Source organism: Melanaphis sacchari, unplaced genomic scaffold (assembly GCF_002803265.2).
Source record: "Melanaphis sacchari strain LSU unplaced genomic scaffold, SCAv2.0 Contig92_pilon_pilon, whole genome shotgun sequence".
In the NCBI taxonomy this organism is placed as follows: Eukaryota; Metazoa; Arthropoda; class Insecta; order Hemiptera; family Aphididae; genus Melanaphis; species Melanaphis sacchari.
The window spans coordinates 836,876-857,491 of record NW_020271656.1 but is presented as its reverse complement, the minus strand read 5'-3'; the positions used below and the strand labels follow the sequence as shown (position 1 = coordinate 857,491).

General features: G+C 29.9%; 1 protein-coding gene across 6 annotated transcripts in view; it reads right to left on the bottom strand.

The window, feature by feature from the left end:
• Window positions 1-1,762: 1,762 nt before the first annotated feature.
• The window catches only part of LOC112602991 (protein sprint), an 84,218-nt gene continuing 65,364 nt past the window's right edge, over window positions 1,763-20,616 (bottom strand). For 4 of the 6 annotated variants that reach the window (XM_025351386.1, XM_025351387.1, XM_025351388.1 and 1 more), the window contains 15 exons: window positions 10,889-11,059; window positions 10,574-10,761; window positions 10,375-10,466; window positions 10,148-10,297; window positions 9,699-9,827; window positions 8,780-9,621; window positions 8,259-8,710; window positions 7,991-8,162; window positions 7,789-7,924; window positions 3,860-4,137; window positions 3,378-3,569; window positions 2,897-3,028; window positions 2,563-2,832; window positions 2,284-2,482; window positions 1,763-2,198 (listed from right to left, as the gene is read on the bottom strand). In XM_025351386.1, the coding sequence (XP_025207171.1) occupies window positions 2,068-2,198; window positions 2,284-2,482; window positions 2,563-2,832; window positions 2,897-3,028; window positions 3,378-3,569; window positions 3,860-4,137; window positions 7,789-7,924; window positions 7,991-8,162; window positions 8,259-8,710; window positions 8,780-9,621; window positions 9,699-9,827; window positions 10,148-10,297; window positions 10,375-10,466; window positions 10,574-10,761; window positions 10,889-11,059 (3,534 nt within the window). In that variant the 3' untranslated portion in view covers window positions 1,763-2,067. The remainder of the gene's footprint in view (window positions 2,199-2,283; window positions 2,483-2,562; window positions 2,833-2,896; window positions 3,029-3,377; window positions 3,570-3,859; window positions 4,138-7,788; window positions 7,925-7,990; window positions 8,163-8,258; window positions 8,711-8,779; window positions 9,622-9,698; window positions 9,828-10,147; window positions 10,298-10,374; window positions 10,467-10,573; window positions 10,762-10,888; window positions 11,060-20,616) is intronic. The other 2 variants (XM_025351384.1, XM_025351385.1) reach the window with 1 other exon arrangement.

The following is a 20,616-nucleotide window of genomic DNA, read 5'->3' as shown; positions in this document are numbered from 1 at the left end:
TGTACAGTCAAATTCGCTTATAACGATCTTCAAGGGACCAAGAGAATCTGATAGTTACAACCGAACTTTGTTATGCTCGGATTATAAAAAGTAACTTGATCTTTTTGAAAAATTGATTTATTAAACACATTTTTACAGTATTATTTTATTTAAGATTACACATTTTAACATCAAAGGTATTTAAAATTTTTAATAAAAGCACGCACGTGCATAGTACGTATACGTTTACGATTTGTTAAAAAAACAAACTGTTATGGTGCTTTGTTTATAATTTGAATAAGATTTTATAACAAAATTAGAAATATTTTTTAATACCATTGATACTTCTGGCATAATTATATCGCTGTTTACCAAAACAAAAGTACGCACCTGATCAATAAAAAAATAAACTTCTGAAATAGACGGGGTACTTTAAATAAGTATGCCATATACAATATATCTATTACAGATAAGATTAAGAGTTATTGCTTTGAACCAAAACCGAATTTACTATATACTTGTGCATGTGTTATTATTAATTGCTACAGGTGAATATAAAAAACCCATTTTCATATCAAAATAACATCACTATATCCGGATTATCGTTGTAACCGATGTCGTTATAAGCGACTAAAAGTAATACACATAAGATATAAAACCAACCAAACACATTGCTTGGAATCGTTTTACTCCGAATATCGTTATATACGGCATCGTAATAATCGAATTCGACTACATGTATAAAAAAAACCGAGTACTGTATTTCCAATGTTCGATCATAAGAAAAATTTATAAGTTATGAGTAAGTAATCTAAATATTAAATTTCTAAAGTTTTTACAAAATAAATTTTTTATCAACATAAATTATATTTTATCGAAGTATTGATATTTACTAATATTGTTCTGATTGACCATTGGATAGTCTCCACTTTTTTAATGACTTTAAATAAATATCGAGTATATTATTTAAATTGCAGTCACTTTGATAATTAATGTATAATGCTATATGTAATTTCATTGCAGAGATAAATAATAAGGGTAATTGTACCATTCAACGACAGTCTCATTGTTGATTGTTGCATACTTTTTTTATTTTAGGATTGTAATAACATCAATATCTATAATATAAAATGGTTATGAATGAAAACATTTTTATTTATTAGAAATAAGAGAAATATATGTTCATTTATATGGTTTTACATTTTGTTAAAAACGCTATCAAAATTACCACATTATTACCTGAAAAAATTATAATAATAGTATTGTATATAAAAAATAAAAACCAATTGCTTCATTTCAAGAATTCGTTAATACCAATTATTGTTAACTACACAAGAATATTATATGAGTAAATATTTTACAACATAAACGAGAAGACAATGCAACCGTTAACTAATTTTTAACATTAATGTTGTTAATATTTTAACATTATATAATATCAAATGATTTGGGATTAGTTTATATATTAAAATACAAATTATTTTTAAAATATTTAAAGTAAAAAATATATTTTAGACGCAGTTAGTTGAAGTATAAAAACCAAAAAAATAATAAAAATTTTCAGATCTCGTGTCATTTTTTGTACATTGTACACATACAATAAAAAAAAAAAAAAAATTATTATTATTTTTAGCATAAATATAAAGTATCAAGCTTATCAGTCATTGAGCCAAAATATTATTTTTATAAACTAAGTAAGTTATAAAACATACAAATAATAAAATATCTTTGAAAAAAAAGTTATATAAATATTAAAATAATTTAAAAAAACATTTTTAGACACGATAAAAAAGAACATAACGTCTAAACAATAATATACTTATGATTATTATAATAATGTGTGTTATTCTGTATTCACTACATTATGTACATGCTTAAGTTTACACAGACAAACACACAAATTTTATGACTAGCATTTAGGATAATAGTCGACGCAAGATATTGTTCACAGGTTAAAAGTCTAATCACAAAGAAAAAATTGTTATACAAGAGTATAAAATAATCTCAAAAAAATACATAAAGAAAACAAACACAAAAATAAATAAACAATAATAATCATTTTTTTTTTTTTTTATCTAATTTTATGGCCTAGGGAGAAGGTGAATGGGGCCAAGCTATTTTTGCATCGATTCGTTTATACGCAAATAGACAATGACTGCCACATGCTGTTGTTGAACTTTTGATATCTTGTGGACAATCGGTTTCAGATAACAAAAATTCTACAAACACAACATTATTAAATATTAACAAGATGTTTAACAAAATAACAGTAATTAAACAGTGTTAATTCTCAATCGTTATTACCTTGGCCATCAATTAATTTGAACAGAGAATAATCTTGCGGATTGGTTATGCGTAGTTTATGAGCAATGATTTTGCAAACATCACGTGTTGTCATGTGCGGTCTAACAGGTAATGTCTTGGTCAATAGCGATCCATTTGTTTCATCAGGTACAACCACTTTGAGGACAGATTTGAGTTCATTCAATGGATCATAACTCAACTAAAAAAAAAAAATAAAATAAAACCACACACATAAGTTAATACTCATTTGTAAAAAAAACAAGCAATTATGGTATATACCGTGTTGTCAGAACCTAATGTTTTCACACCATTGACAGTATTTGCTTCCATGGATGACTTGTAGCTCTTTAACACCTGCACAGCCCCGCACAGTGCAGTTAGATAATAACCTCCTTCTCCAGGTATCAATGACGGATGCAACAGTCCCCACATGTATTCTGCCTCCAATTCGGCTGTAAGGACATTGCACTGAACAAGCACCCATACAAGCAGTGGTAAGAAGTCATCGGCGCCTAGACATGAATCTGCATTCCGGTTTTGCATTTTAACCTGAACAATTTAATTTGGTTATACTAAACTGGTATGTACATAATATGTTTATAAATTATCTTACAGCATTAAATATTAAAGCAATGGCTGAAAGCAGATGTTCTAGTTTTTCTAATGGTAAGAATGCATCTTGAAGACGTTTGAAACATTCTGATATTTTCTTCAAATCATTCTCATTGGGTGGTATCAAATTTTCCTATTGTAACATTAAAATTATTAAAACATTTTACAATTTGGTCTATTTGTCTTAATACTTAAAAATAAAGTAAAATACATATAATTGTTAAATTATCTATTTTCAAATCAATTTTTATTATTAAGATCATACAGGTACAATAATAATTTAAGAGTACCTGTGTGTAATCTATTGCAATATTATGATTTATGAGTAATAATATATTTCAATAAAATAAATTTTATAGATTGATTTATTTTAATAAGATATTTTTTAAATTAATAAAAATACAAATACATGCACAACAGTTTGCTTTGTATTCTAATGACTCGATTAAAATAATTAATCGCTTATTTGAATATAAACTTACTCGAACAGCAAAGTCTTGAATACTCTTAGACTTAGCATAGTGTATGTTTTCGACCATGGACGGGATTGAGCCATTTTTGACGTACTCGTCGACCAAAAGACTATAAATGTGTTCTCGGAGTTCCCTGAGCACCAACCTGTTCATCACACCTTCCAGGATGACGTCAAGGTTCAAGAATTCGGTAGGCTTCAACTGCGGACGACGGAAGGTAAACAAAAAACGAGAAACAGAGTAATTAAAAAATAATCCACGGCGATTACAACAACGAACAGAATGTATTCTACGTTAATGAATGGAATGTTTGGATACAACCGTAGAACATAGTATATGAGTGCGATTTTAATGACAAATTCGACACACTATGTTCAGGCATAAAGAATTATATTTAAAATCATAGTTATAATCAGGTAAGACGCACAGAACAAACGAATGCGATTATAAAATACCATAGTTACAGTAAGTCAGTAATATAAGTATAGTACCTGGCTTCGCTCCCTTTCCACCACTTTTTGGAACTCTTTTTCGCCGTGTTTCAGGAGATAGTTCTTCATGCCCGACATGAACTGCCGCACGTTCCTCATCACCACCGACGGGTTGGTCTCCTTGGATTCGACCGTACAGCACACGAAATTGTCGATGGACCGAGCAAACACGGTGGTCTTGTCGGCGGCCAGCTGTAGAGCGTACTCGCGGGTTGAAGAACCGGTGCCGGTTTGGGCCATCAAGCGGCTTCGTGCCAATGCTTGGATCCGTGGGACTGCTACAGAATAACGTAAACACCACAGTTAATACTATATAGTAAACGCCAGATAAAATTTGTAACTAGGAATAGGTGTGAGAATTACAAAGATAAAAAAAAAAATGATCAGTGTAAACGTTAGTCCAACATAGGTGGTGCAACCCATTTGCACCTGAATCAATTTGTCGCAGTCCATATGCACCCAGTTTAAAACAAAAAGAAAAATCGGGAAATATTGCGCAATTACTTGGGTAACTTAAAATATTATTTTAGGGTTTCTTATGGTTATCGAAATCATTGTGAAATAATCCCATTCCAAAAAAATAATGTTATGATACTCGGAATAGTTAATTAATTGTGTAGGTATATAATTCGTGTATTAGTTCCTACATCAGCGCATGCGTAGGATAGTATATGAAGTATATATACTCCTAAGTAATAATGAAATTTAATATAACTATTAACTACTCGTATTTTAAGTAAAAACTAACCTTGATTATTATTATTATTTTATTTTAGATATTACACGAGTAGAATTCTAGTTCTTAAAGATAAAAATATTAGTAGGCGTCGAATTAAAAAAAAATAAAATATATATATATATATAATAATGTAATGTATATTAATATTATAATATGTCGAACCCCATAATTTAGAGACAAAGTTAAAGACATAACCGTGAGTAGGAAACTTCATGAAGTTAAAACATATTGGACGACATAAAAGATTATATATTTACAATTATGTACCTACTTATCTGATACATTATTTTATATTACAATTTAGTTATATTATTTATAGGTATTTTTATTATTAAATATTTATTTATACAAATATAATGCACTACGAACTTCTTAATGCATTTAAATAAAATATAAAAAGTCATATAAAATGATTTTCTAACGTAAGACCATTGTTATTTTGAAAATTATTAAATTTTCTTAAACAATAAATGACGGTAACGTTGCCTACTGTAGGGCTATAAATCGGGATGTAATGTTTCTTTTATTTTTAGTCGTAAATGTCCATGATAACTAATGACCCTTATGTCGCAAAAGGTTATAACTAACCAACGTAGGTATCTACCACATAATAGTATAATACGAATTATAAATCTAGTCAAAGAAAATATATATTGTATTCGAGTATTTTTAAAACGATAAACAATAAAAATAAAGATAAGTTTTTATTGGATTAAAATTATACCGTCAATTAAGAATGAATTTCATTTTTAAAACCTATAACACGGTAGAGGGATGAAACAAGCACATAAATCTTTCATTTTTTTTTATTATGTTTTTTTTGTACAGCGATAAAATGGAATAAATATGTGGGTTACCTCTGCTGTTGTAGGTTACTCAATAACGAGGTCTTGTAAAAGTAAAAAAAAATTATTAAATATATAATAGACTACTGCTGCAGGTATTATTAAATTCTGCTACAAATATTATAATATTATAAACTGCCCACGTACAACCTTGTACTTTTAAAACTTTTTTTAAATCTTTATAAATAAGTATATATTATATACGTTGAAAAATAATAGACGTCACTTTTACGAGCCGCTATTTTGGAGACATATAGCACACTGAACGCGACTGGAAATTGTTTGAATATTTAATTATTATTAATTGTACACTGCAGACAAATACAGTCGGCTGTCGGCAGTATAAACTCGTTTTATCGGGATTTTAATGACTCTCGGGTGTAATCATTATCTCGTGAGATCACCGACAATTTATAGACACCACGTCCACTTGATGTAACTGAAACCCGTCTGCAATACGGACAATGATTTTTAACTCTATATTTTATTTTATTTTTCCGTTTAAGTAGTCAAAACGACAGAGTAAGTGAAATTGAAAAATTGAGTCGAATATCAAAAAATATCTCATTTAAAAAATGTATTATATTACATAACTTTGTTATGGTTCGCAAATTAAACGAATATTATACTTACAGGCAAGATTTAGAATATATTAAAGTAAGCTTAATTTATACATTATAAATTATGATTGAGAATGCATTAAACTTACAAATAAATGTGAACACAAATTCGACGCAATAATGTGTATTCTTTTAATCCAAAACATTAAATATATGTTCTAAATATTTTTTCTTATTAAAAAAATAATATATATGTCTGAATAATAAATTAATAAGATACGAATATAATGTAAGTACCTATTTATGCCCACAACTCTCGTGTAAGGAAGTCAGAGAGCGCTTACTACCTATTATTTATGGTAGTAGTATGTGAAACACAGCCACAGATATACATATATATATAAATATATCTCCGTGAATACAACTCACGATAACTTAAAAATTCAAAACTTTGAAATCGTTAAGTCTTAAAAGACGAGATAAAATCTTATATTAATAATAATACATCTTAATCCATTCTCTATAGTTTATAAAATGAACTAGTTAGTCATTTATAGGCAATACAAAAAATGTTTTACTAAAATCGTATTTTACTCTTTTTATGAATAACGGTGATGATTTTTAATTAACTTTTTTTTTTTTTAATATATGTAATAGTGAATATATTTTTTAAGAAAAAATTAATTTTAAACGCGAATACATTTAATTTTTGAACTCGGCGAATATGTATGTATTTATTTTTTTTAATGAATGTTCTAAACTCTGACTACAGGCTAAATAACACGTTTGGGTATATCTAAATAATTATATTATATCATTATCATACCTACGAGTATAATAGCTAGCCGAAATTAATGGCGTAATGAGAATGAAATGGCTAGTATATTAATATTAGTGACAGATACACACATATTTGTGAAAACGTTAGACAAATTCATCATAGGAAAAACAAGCCAACGAGGCGTATTATTATTCTGAATATTTTTGATAAAAATATCAATACGGTTTTTTTGTGTGTTCGAAAAGCTTTGGGCGATTTTACCAAGCAATGTAGTGTAATCGCCTAAATACGTATATATTATATATACTAAATGTATATTTTTCGCATATTCACCATTCGACCAGCGACCTCGTCGTCTTATTATACTATAATATACTTGATATGCACAATATACGTATACTACGTATTTATACTAGATGATTATTAATTCGTTATTAGCTGTGCTCACGGCAAATTATTACGGTTTCGGCCAGGTCTCGGGTGTAACGTGTAACCGTTTTAGTTATATACCTACCGAAACACAGCGAATCATGAATGGTGATGGCTGATGACTGATGAGAGAAGCTGTCATCCATGTCCGTGAGTAAGTATATATATACAATATATATTATTTTTTATGTTTGAAAGCCCGTGTTGTATGTTGTACAAAGAGCGCAACACACGCAGTGAATTAAAAATTTAGAAAACCGTGTAAATTAGGTACACTCATCACAACGTTTAAACACTTACCATTCAAGTTAAATTGGATACAGTTCTAAAACCGTTTTAAATTAAATTAAATTCTTAAATTTCAATGCAAAAAACTTTTGCAATATCACAACATTTAATCCTGAGTATGAAATGTAATATTAAATTATATTTTACTTTTATTACTTTAGAGTAGTTTATCTGTCAAAAATATTTAAGGACCCGACCAATAAGGTTTAGATCTGAATAAAATATATTATTCAAAATAAGGTAATTATAACCTATTATTACACTAATAAAACGTTCAAACATCTTACCTAAAAGTGGGTCTAAGCGTTCAGAGAAACTTTTGTTACGATTAACTGGCTTTAAATGTGTTTGATTTTGTTCTTTATTAGCGACAGGTAATAAATGTTCCCATCTTGAACTATCCCATGGCTCGGAAAATTCCGTCTGTAATGTAAAAATCAAATAATTAAATAAAAAATATAAATATTTTGAAATTAGCATTTAATTTACTTTAGAATCATCATCACTATTCTGAGATAGTAGAGACAAGTTGCTGAAGCCACTCAAGTTCAATGTATTGTTATTCACAGTATCATTAGATTGGTGATCAGGTTGTTCAGTATTACCATTGTTTCGAGATGTTGAACTGGGTTCTTTGATGTACAAACTTAAATGTGGTAGCCTAAGAATGTTTATTACAAAAATCATTTAACATCATAAATAAAATATTTTTGGACAATATCAAAAAAGGTCAGATGGTGGATTTAATTTAATTTACCTATTCAAAATAATTTCTTGTATTGTAGGTCCTTTGCGTCCAGGGGATTCTCTTAAACAATCATTAGGTTGTCCAGTAGTTATTTGATCTGAGTTATCTAATGAGTTGGCATTTTCGTTTTCATTGCCAATAAACTCCCAACTAGAATCTACAGCCCAAGAACCATCTTGACCACGCTTAGGTGGGCCAACGCGTGGAGTTTCTACAGGCTTACCAGTTTTTAGCGGTTCTCTTCTGGAGTTTTTCAACAACGGTATATTGTCTACAGACGACGAGAACGCTTGGTTGGTAGAGTAATTACCATTAGGAGATAGCAGTTCTTCTTTAGAATCAATACGAGTTAATTGGCTACAGCCGACTAATGCTGGCCATTGATGGAGAAAACTCGGCTCTGAATGACGGTTTCGGAAATTATTTGCTGACGGTTTAGACTTGCGACGTAGGAAAGCTGCCTAAACATTTAAATTTAGATAATAATAAGACAATTTTAATTTTTAATATAAATGATTAGTATAGTTTACTTGTCTTATGGCATCAGCAGGTTCGGCATAGAAAGGGCTGTTTTGTTTAGATTCAGCCGTATCATCTTCAGGGACAGGTGATTTTGTCTCTGGTGACCCAGGTGACAATAAACTGGTTGTGCTGTCCGTGATAGATGGGAGATCGTTAATTTGATTTTGTGGTAAAACAAGACCTAGTGTATTTTTAGGAATGGTTGGAATACTGGTGGTTTGTTCCAAAATATCAGGTGGCATCTCTTGAGGAACTTCAGGAGCATTTTTTTTATAAGTACCACTATTGCTTTGAGTAGGAGTTTTGAAGGTAGATAAAGACGAGTCAGGACCCCAAACATCTTCATAGTCACTAACTTTATCAGCAAAAGTACTTTTATGATAGATATTAGGTGTTTCTAGTATATCACTTTCTCTATAGTGTCTAGATTGTTTAATTCTATTTCTTTTAGTACGACGACCGGAACGTAATCCTCCTCCTGTGTCTGAAATTGGGGATGTTATTTCAGAACCTAGTGGACTTTTGATAACTGGCATGATTTCACTGTCATCTGTTGATTTTGATAACGGTCCACAAGATACTTGAATAAGTGGTGAGGGAGTTGTTTCTTTATGAAGACTAAATGTCACAGTAGTAGTTACAGTGAAATTTTGTTGCCCCGCAACAGGCTTGGCCCAACGTGGAGGAGGTGGTGGTGGTGTTTTAGCTATATGAGTTGAACTTACAACATCCGAACTTACTATTTGACTATTAGAAGTTTTAAGGTTTAACGTATTGGGAGGCGTGGGTCTTGTTCGACCGCTTACAAGACTTGTTGGTGGTGATAAGTTATCGGAAGAAAAGGGTGTACCTAAAAATATAAACAACATTAATAAACAATTATTATTGTTGAGATTATATGTTATGCCTATAATGACAAGTGATTACCTTCTTTCGAAGAACTTTTGAACGTTGTTAGAATTCCATTAGTTTGTTGTATACTTTCTACTGGACTAGTTGATAATTCTTCTATAGACAGATGATTGTCTGTAAAAGCAGATTCTTGATTATTATTACCTATAAATAAAAAATATCATAAATTAATATTTATAATACGAAAAACATATAAATATACTGTAAATAGATAGATAGATATACAGGTTGATTTTTAAATTATTAATCTGTAATTTTATCGGTAAAAATGTATATACTTATGATTATTATTTTTTTTTTTAACAATAACTGAAAGTAATTATAAAAAAAAAATATTAAAATATTGAAACATTGGATGGTAGTCGTTTAAAAAATTATAACGGTAAAATACATTTTTTGCGAAAATACATATAGATCAATAGATCATTAATCATTAATATTATACACAAATGAATAAATCTCACCACTACTGAAGCTACTAAGACTACTCGATTGGCTGTGGGCAGCACTACTGGGAATAGACGTGTTTAATGTTCTCTTTGTAGGTTCATCATTTGGTGATATATCCAAAGTTGGAGAAATTCTTGAACTAGCCATAGGATACCTCCAGAATTCTGAAAAAAAAAAAAATTAATGCATTTTAATAACTAATTAAAACTAGTAAATTATTAGGAAATGAAAAATCACCAACCTTGACCGAGTAATGCTAGAGAAGAGAGTTGCTGTCGGTTTTTGGCTTCTTGTATAGCTTTTGGTAACATAAGCTGTACAGGAAGTTCATCGCTAAAATATTTAAATACGATATTAAATACATAATTCATACTTTTGTGCCTATGTTTTTTAAATTTTTTTTTCAACATCAACGACGAATTTATAAACAAAAATCCTACCAGCACTGTGCGTAATGAGCAATTAACATGGGGATACTGTCAAACTTATTGTCTGAACTCTCCAGAGCTAATCGATTGTCAGCAGTGGCTTGTATGAGATAATGTTCGATGTACGGACCTTTGCCGCTGGGTAAACGAACGGATATGGCCATAGTGCCCGTCTGACTCGACTGTCTCACGACGAAATTCTGAAACGGTGAAAATACGATTAATTTGTTTCTAAACTGCCTTAAAAATCCGAGACAACAGCAGTTAATAACAGCGATGACAAAAATCCGGCAATAATAATAATATGCAGACATTTGATGTACTCACCCCGTCGTCTTTGCCTTGCAATAAGTGAAAAGCACCGGCCCGTTGAATTCCGGGCAGAAACCATATCGGATGACTACGTATAAGACGTTCGAGTAATCCAATATCACAACTAGCCGCATCCCCCGAACCAGATCTTATGGATCCACTACTGGTTTCATAATCGTCTTCATCCTGTAAACAAGGTTACGTTTCGGCATTAATAACAATACAATTAAAGTGGTAGAAAAATAAAACTGGTTATAATTAATATGGACCGCGGTGCTCATAAAACGTGTAAGGATTTCATTAAAAGAAAAAAATAATAATAATGAGGTAAGGGAAAATATATTTTTATGAAACTATACACGTACCCGAGTAATGCAAATAAAGGGGAATAAATTCCCGTGGCTACTATAAAGGCTGTCTCATCCATTAATTTCTATTGTTTTGTTTTTTTTTTAAATTCTTTTCTTTACTTTGTCTTAAGATTTATTAATAAGGATTATCGAGCACCACCGACTTCGAAAATTAGTTACAACTCAATAAATTACAAAATAAGATTTTTTACCATACAGATAACATATATCATTGTATACCGATGTAATATTGATAATAATTACCGACGACCGTATTATGCGTTATGTTCAGAGGAAAATTTAACATTTTACTTAAAAACGAAATTTAATACACTTACAGAAAATAAAGTTGGCGCCAAGTTCATTTAGGCTCTACTCCGTTTAGTTAAGGTCGACCGTGGTCTAATAATAGAAAATCGAGTCGATATATAGTCGAGGACTAAAATGTGTGACATCACCATCCAATTACTTTTTATTTTATTTTTAATTTTACGCGTACGCGGTATATCCGGTTAGTTTGTAAAGCCAAATGGATTTCGAAGAACAAAATTTTGCATAGAACAATCTCTTGGTGTAAAAATATTTATTTACGGCGTTATAAAAAATAGATACGCTCGAAAAATACAAACTGAAATTTTTAGTAAGATAAAATCTGTTCATTAAATATTCTTTATATGTTTTCATTGTTCAATATCGTTCATGCATTTTAACCATTAATAACATTTTGAAATTCGAGAAAATAAATTTTGAATGTATTGATTTATTTACAGTACATTTCGACCTAAATTAGATAATGTAATTAAAATATCATGTAATAATAAAAATAAATGAAATGGATTAAATTAATGAATAGTTAATACATAAAAAAATGCATAATATGTTAAAACTTCGTAAAAAAAATGTAAATTATTTAATCTTGGAAACTTTTTTCATTATTATTATTTTTGAATTATACTATCTGTAAATATTTTTTTAAACAAGTATGAGTGATAGTGATGGTATAGAACAATATTTATATATATTATAAAAATAAAAAACAAGATGACTATCTATATAATATACACACGACTTCAGTTTTGAAAATTAAAAAAATAATTAAAACTATTCAATAGCATATATATATAAATTTTTGTTTAATTTTCGTTTACGATGTTTCATAGAATTTACATATTAATACTCTAACTTTTTCTAGATATCTGACTGTATCTTTTTTATTTTTTTTTATTGAATAAAATATATTGTAAGTATTTTTATTTATACAAAATTTTATATACTTTACGTTTAGATGAAAAGTTTTTGGTTTAACCTCACTATTCCACCGATCTATAAGTTCATATCAGTAATATAATATTCATACACCAAATGCGATACACGATATATTATTTATACATAAAATATGTTCAGAAAATATTGTGTCACAGCTTACAAAAATAACATGAGTAGTGGTTGCCGTAAAAAAAAAAAACTAAACAATTTAAAAAAGATAATGAAACAATAACATGTTGTTTACTTATTTCAAATAATTCATCTCTGCTAAAACAATATAGTTATGACACACTGTTTATAATTAAAATAAATTATTTAAACGATTATAAGTCTATATGATTAGAAGAAAAACTAAAGTATAACTATCAATACGTTTTTGCGCACAGGAAAACGAATGTTTTATTTTATACAAAAACATAGCTCATTTGGTACGCCGAAAATACGAATACATTTTGAAATCAATAGATTAATTTTCACGTAACACACCTACATTATTGGTACGCCACGCTCTATATTCCATCAGTATTGTAGCTTTTGCTAAGTATACAGATAAAATTTTCCAAACGGTCAGTTGTACCTACCTTTACGACTAAACAATTTAATATACTTTACAATACGTCTAGAACATCTAGAACATAATATTGTAATCACGCAGATTCAATTAAAAATTATAGAGTTGGTTTGGTGATACAATTTTGTTCGAGCGATACAGGGATCAGCTTAATTGCGATTGGCAAACAAACGCAAGCATATATACGTACAACTAGGTTTTCCGACGATTGGATTTGGCATCGGGTCCGGGATGCACTTGATTAAATATGTCTCTCTCCCCCCTCGCCACAAGACCGTTGTGTTAACACTACAGGTGCACATACGCTACGAAGACTCTCAAGACTCATCGACTCGTAAAAGGCACAGTGTATATACGTATAAGGTCGGTAAAATGGAAGTGACATATTGGGTAGGACGAGTGGGCAATTCCGGTCATAACGCAAGTGGTAACTTTCTTCGGTTGGTCCTCCGTACACGGGTTTTCAATTAGCGCGTATAAAACTTTTGCCAACTCTTTATGGGTTTTTTTCTTTTGGTTTTATTTTAAAGCTGTTGACGGTATAATACAATACGTAAATTACAAAAATAACAGATTTTGGACGTCTTATGCGAGTCGTCCGCAATATTAAAGGGCGCTAGAATAAAAAAAATGTCGTTACAAATTACGAAATGATTATACAGAGATAATCTGCGACACGTAAGATGCTTTTCGGCCGATAATAATATCGTATAATGCGAATAAAATGTTTGTAAACGATGACGGTTTTTCAGATGAAGATGACTATCATAATATTAGTCTCAGTACGTTATTATTATACATAAATTCGATTACACATTCTACACGTGCAATAGTCGTGTATCTGTTTATGACTAAAACGCATCGAAAATATACGAAGACAGACATCATAAGTGACCGATCAGTTATTCTCTTATTTATCGTTTAAGGCGTTCGTTCAGTAACCGATATATGTATTACTGAACAATTATTAATAAAAGTACCATGATGTGCACTATATACCAATATACCATATGCATATAATGTATGTATATTAAACATAAAATACACACACAAATATCTTGTTGTACAAGCGCTGAATTTAGGTCAATAACCACAGTATTCTTTAGGGATAACGGACAATTACCACCTGTATGCGGACAATTAAAACCCATAATTTATTATGATGAGCGTATAGCTTTATGGTAACTTTTTTCTTAATTCCGTTAAGAGATAAACTTAAAAAGATTTTTTTCAAATTTCCATGCCTTAGATATAAAAATCATGAGTTTTCATATTGAAAACGAATATAAACATTTTAATATATTTACTTTAAATCTTGTAAAAAACTTTTTATATTTATTTATCTGAAAAAGTGTAATTTGTTTTTTTTGAATAAACAAAAACTTAAATAACGTTTTTATTTTTTATAAAATGGTTTATTGTAATAAGTGAATGTTCAAATTTGAGTAAAAGTTATTAGTATGATCTAAAAAAAATTAAGTAGATAGTTCAAATATGTCTTCCAAATCCACATCACATAATTATATCGATCAGTATTCAGTGTTTATACGCGCTGGAAAACAGTCAGTTTCAAATCGTATTTAAATTTAAAACGTCATTCCACATGGTGGCAAATGTTTTACTTTTCGAGTGGCAATTGAATGAATGCGCTCTTACACTCTTAACATAATACGTTGCCGAAAAGATGACGCACACAACTTGTTATACGGTTGATTATGTGTAATGTATATTACTTAAATAGTTGATTAAACACTAAATCATTTTTATGACCATTTACTTTAATATATTTATATATTGTATATAGGTGTGTATGCGCACAAACGAACTTTGGAAGGTGAGTCGCAAAAGTAACTATAATAATGACTGACTATAATGACTATCGGACTCGCTGCATTGCAGCAGCTGCAGGTAATCGTATATCTACATATTCTTTAAAATAATAAAAAATAATAATGGTTTTTTTTCTTTATTAATCCAGGTAATGCACGTGACAGCTGTCACTATAAAATAATAAATATAACATGTAAATTCTAACATTTTTATATTAATTATATTAGATACCCACACATTGAACCGAATTCGTCGTCAAGCATATTACAATAATAATAATAATAATATATCATGACTGCGAAATGCCTAATCATAATCATATGTAAATACGAACACGCGAACTCAATTTGTAGTAAGAAACATAATATTCCTATAATGTATATGTAAACATTGAATTCTTAAAATCGCAGTCACCTCTTTTAATAGTTATTATATTGATGTTAATTGTTTACGCTTCATGATGTGTAAAATAACTGTCCGACGGCTATTTTATTAGTATATGCGTTCGTTTCTGCATAACAATTTTATTCAATCAAAATTTGCTGGAAAGAGATTAAAAAAAATAATAATAATAGCAGACGGAAAGTAATAAAATCTCAATAAAAATCATAATAATAGTCCACAATTATTAACATCGTTTTAAATGTATACTCTATAATAGTCTAATAAACATTCTATAAATTATATTAGATAATGTAAAATGTTTTCGTGAACTCGACACGGTTATTCACGTTTAATTTTAATAATTATTATAGTTATTAGTGTTATTAGTTATTACCGAGAGTCGAGAGAGAGCCAACTACAATACAGTACAACTACAATAACCCCTTTTTAACACTCAATGCGTAAAAGGTCAGATTGTTCCCTGGTTATGTGTGTTGATACAATAAACTAATACAAGGTGATACTTTTAACATTAATTATCTTTAAAAGTACTAACATTTTTTGCAAACATATTGCACTCCATAATTCATTTGAAGTTATTACAAAAACAACATTTTTACTATTTTTAATAGGTTTTACTTCTTTTTAATGGCAGTAAACATTTTAATTTCATATTCCAAAGCAGAGTATTTTTCTGAGAATTCAAATACCTACAAAAAAAATTGAATGTCAAACAAGTAGTTACCTAATCAGTGATAAGTAAGTACTCAAAGTTTAGATAATCAGAGTTCAGTTGTACAGGATATACCGTAAAATTTTTTTCCGCAACACCGCTCATCTAAAATTCTAACATTAAATATTATATTTTATGAGTTTTTAACTAACGGCGTTCGAAATTTAATTTTTATAAACTGAAAGTCTCAGAAAAATAAATTACTCCTAGATATGAAAATACGTATAATTGCTTAAAAATTAAATTATCTTTTAAATGTTCTTTAACAACATCAAATAATGTAAAAAAATATTCCAAGACCGCTAACACTTTTTAAGAAAATTAATGTTTACTTTTTAAGTATCACTGTATCCAACATAAAACGTGGTTATTCATAAATGCCTAATAATAATTCGTAATATACTTAATACATTCATATTTAACTTGACCTGTATAATAAAATGATTTGCTATGCATAACAATACCATACAGTATTAATAACATATGTTGAAGATAATATAAAAAGTACTTGTTAACACGAATTATCATGTGATCCGTTCATAAATAACGAAAATTCTATTTCAAGCATGTCGTAATTAACGATATTTACGAGACCGAAGTTCGGACTTGTTTACAGACCTTATAAACCCGGAATCAAAGGTAAATGGGTGAGGCCCGCAAACTAAGAACGTAGCGTATCCAATATGAATATAGTAATGGACTATAATAACAATATTACATAGCAATACACGCAAAACGGTACACTGCACGCGTATTAGGTGACACTGCTGACGGCCCATATCGATTTCCATAATATACCGACTTTATAGGTTTATAGTGCTGCACGCATAGAGCAATTATTATTAACCTCCCCACACTCCACGACCGACGTCGTTCGAGTCGAGTTCAAGTACATTAATTCTAATTGCACTTTGTTTATAATTATGTTTATAGCGAAATCGTCTCGTATAACGAAATGCGAGGCGCGGCGGCAATTATAGCGGTAGCTGCGTATTACGCACGACACAAACGGAACGATGTACCGCGGTAATGAAACGCGATACAGTAAAAATACTTGGTCTTCAGTGGCGGCACTACTCTGTTACAACATCATACAGTAGGTAGTGTGACTTATTGCGATTTACAGACTCACGAGTGAAGTTTGGTGATATTTTTGTGTAATTGTTTTTTTTTTTTTTTTCGAGAACGTTAGAAGCAAACGCGTATTGTTTTATTTGTTTTTTAATGAGAATTACCGAAGAAACGTAATATCCTATTATATTGTGTGTTTGGTGGCTCACCAATTTAGTTAAGACCAAATACATATAAACATGTCAAAATTATTTTCTTTCGTTAGGATAAAGAAAAATAAATAAGGAATATTTTATTTTCCACTCATACTCAATAAACCTACACAAAAGCTTTAATAAGATTCGATTTTTTAAAGAAGGAATACCAATGAATTCTTAGACTTGTTGTATCTTAAAACTTTGTACGTCTATCACTAGTTAGACACATTTTATAGTTCTGTTCAGTTTTATGGAATTCTCTACAAATTGGTCTCATTGAATAATTCAAACGTGTTCAGAGACATTTTTTTATATCTCATCAGCTATAAAAGATACCGAAATGTTGAGTCTAACGACCCTCCCTTTGAGTATATTATAGTTGGTTGTAATAGCTAATAAATATTTATATCTTTATAAATAGTATTATTATTTACTATGGTATATATCGTATTATGTTTGTTTTATATAATATTATAAAAATAATTATGTACTACGTGTGAATCCTCATGGACGTAAATTAATAAATTATTATGTACGCGCATAAATAATAAACATATTTTTCAGATTGGGAATTTGCGGCTGATGATATATCGAATAAAAAAGCGAATGACGGTGTTTTAGACAGCACGTTCCATTATTGTCTTAGCACGCACAAAACCTGCTGAAAAAATTGATTTTGCGACACACGTATAAACAACTGCTGCAACATTGGCACTGCGCCGTATTCATCCGTATTTGTGCTATTGGCAAAAGATTCGAAAATTGAATATTTTTTTTCCACAATCATTTCAGACATCAATAAATGACAACTTGAGATTGACGAAACAGAGACAAAATTAAAATTTCGGTCTGGATTTACGTATTATGAATCATAATACACACGATGCTTTATGATTTTAAAATAAACATCTAAGTGCTCTCGAGATACTGTTTTCTTTAGTCAAGTCGTAGACGATTAAAAGCGATAACTTCGATAATAATTCATGTATATATACAATGATAGAGAATAAATGTATATCGCTATAGAAGTTTAATAAACATTGGAATTATTTATGCGACAAATTTATTAGAACTAATAAAACAATATAAAATATTCCATAAAAATAAATAAAAATGTATATAGTTATGAGTTTTGATAATTTGAACGTCAAGTTTCTTTTTAAAAACGTCATTAAATACGAAGAAAAAAATTTGCACAATGAAAAAAAAAATAATAATACTGTATTAATGATACAATTTAATTTAACATTCAGGGAAATAATTATTACATTTTTACGACTTTAAGTGTTGTTAGTGAGTACTTGAAAGTAAAAGTACAATAACACTTTAACGTTGAATACAAAAGTTTAAATGAGAGAAAAAACGCATTTCTTATATATACTATCTATACTACCTATACTTCAGTCGGCGTTATTCATTTTTCTTACAGCAATTATTATTAGATACCTTCGATTAAACAGATGAATGGCAAAAACGTTTTTTATCCTACAGGCAACCGAATGAAATAATTATATTACACAAGTAACGTATGCAATATTCTTCCGTTGTAACTTCGTATTTCGATACACACGAAAAAACATTTGATACGGTTTCTAATCATAAATCGCCAGTACATAATATCGCCATTTAAGAACCATCATAGCCAATCTCAGAACATTCGAATTTGCGTTATGTGTAGGTATATCAACGGATTAAGACGCGTGAGTCAGTTCTATTATAGTTTTAAGCTTAGAGCGACATGTTTACTGTGAAAAATCAAAATGCCATCGCGTGGTCTATTTAAAGTGCAAGTATTAGAAACACTATCAAGGCCAATCTCGTGAATTTTTAGTAAAAATGACTTTTCAAAAATAGACAGTACTTATACATTTTAGATATAATAGTAGTTCTAAGAGATAGGCGTGCTTTAACTTTAAAGATTCCTAGCAAAAAGTTGGGAAAATTAAGAAGGCCATGATGTTTCTCAAACGACGATATGTAACAATACATATTATAACTCTTCGGCGTTTTTGGAACGGTTTTAGCGGGTGGGGCGACTATATTATAAAATAAGAATTGCATCACACGATGATTAATGAATATTTAATGTCTAATATCGAGTATAGTCGTCGTTCATATTGTCACGCGGGCGTTTCATATATTTTTAAATCAATTCGTGTAAGTCAAAATCTACCGAACGAGGAAATATTCACGAATAGTACCTATATATAAATTATTATATGTATATAAACGTGTGTGTACAGAGTAACCAGACCGATGATGTGTCGTACATGCTCTACAGCGTCTCTATATCGCGGGATAATGCGAGGTTTCCCGTACGCTCTTACACATCGCTGCTAGGGGAGAAATCGCGGTAGCTTTTTATTTGCAACCGGCCCAGCATCCGTCCGACAATAGGTATACATACCATGTGGGGAAGGTTAAGTACAATAAAATGCCGCGTTATATGGGGGCCTTCCCCAAAGACGGACTACGTCTCTTGCGAACAAACTTTCCTCGAGCAATATTATATATACGTACACGGATATTATTATTTTAATGCACGCATTCAGTTTGGCTTTTATACGTATTGTGCGATTCTACACCAAACGCAAATATCATTCACGCAGTAGACTGTAGTATTGTACGCCACAGCATATTATTTATAAATGTGTAATCCTACCGCGTCCGTTCACCTGGAGTATCCGACCGTGGACCGTGGTTATTATTTTTAATTGAAATCTTTGCTAAAGTACAAGAGAAGCGAATAAAAAATAAACGAGTAAGTCCTGGTGTACGAGGAGGCCGCAGCTACCGATTTGCGCATACTAGCTTGTTAGACATATTGTTGCCGGAATGCATATAATAACTACACCGAAGAAGAACATAATATATATATAATATATATTATACGTATATAATATAATGTAACTGCTGCGAATACATCCAAGTCAAACGAACGATGGTAAATAGCATAATTATTATTACCTAATGGATAAGAGAAAAAAAGCCAAACAGATTTTCCGTGGACTCTGAAACACGATATAATATATAATATATACGTTGTATGGCTGTAGTCGATTTATCCGATGTTCGAGATTCCGAGCGAGGCAAGCAAGCTATTGGTTTTTATAACGACTTTCTATTTTTTTTTTTTTTCATTTATATATGTATACTTTATATTTCTGTTTCTAAAACACATTTTATAAGCGTCGCTACCGTAAAGTTTATCGATCTAAAAATACGGAATTGAAAAACTTCCAGTCATACCTCATACATTTTTAAATTATATAATAAAACCGAAAAAAATATGATAATAATGTAAACGGATTTCGTCTAGTTAAATTATAAAAAAAATATAA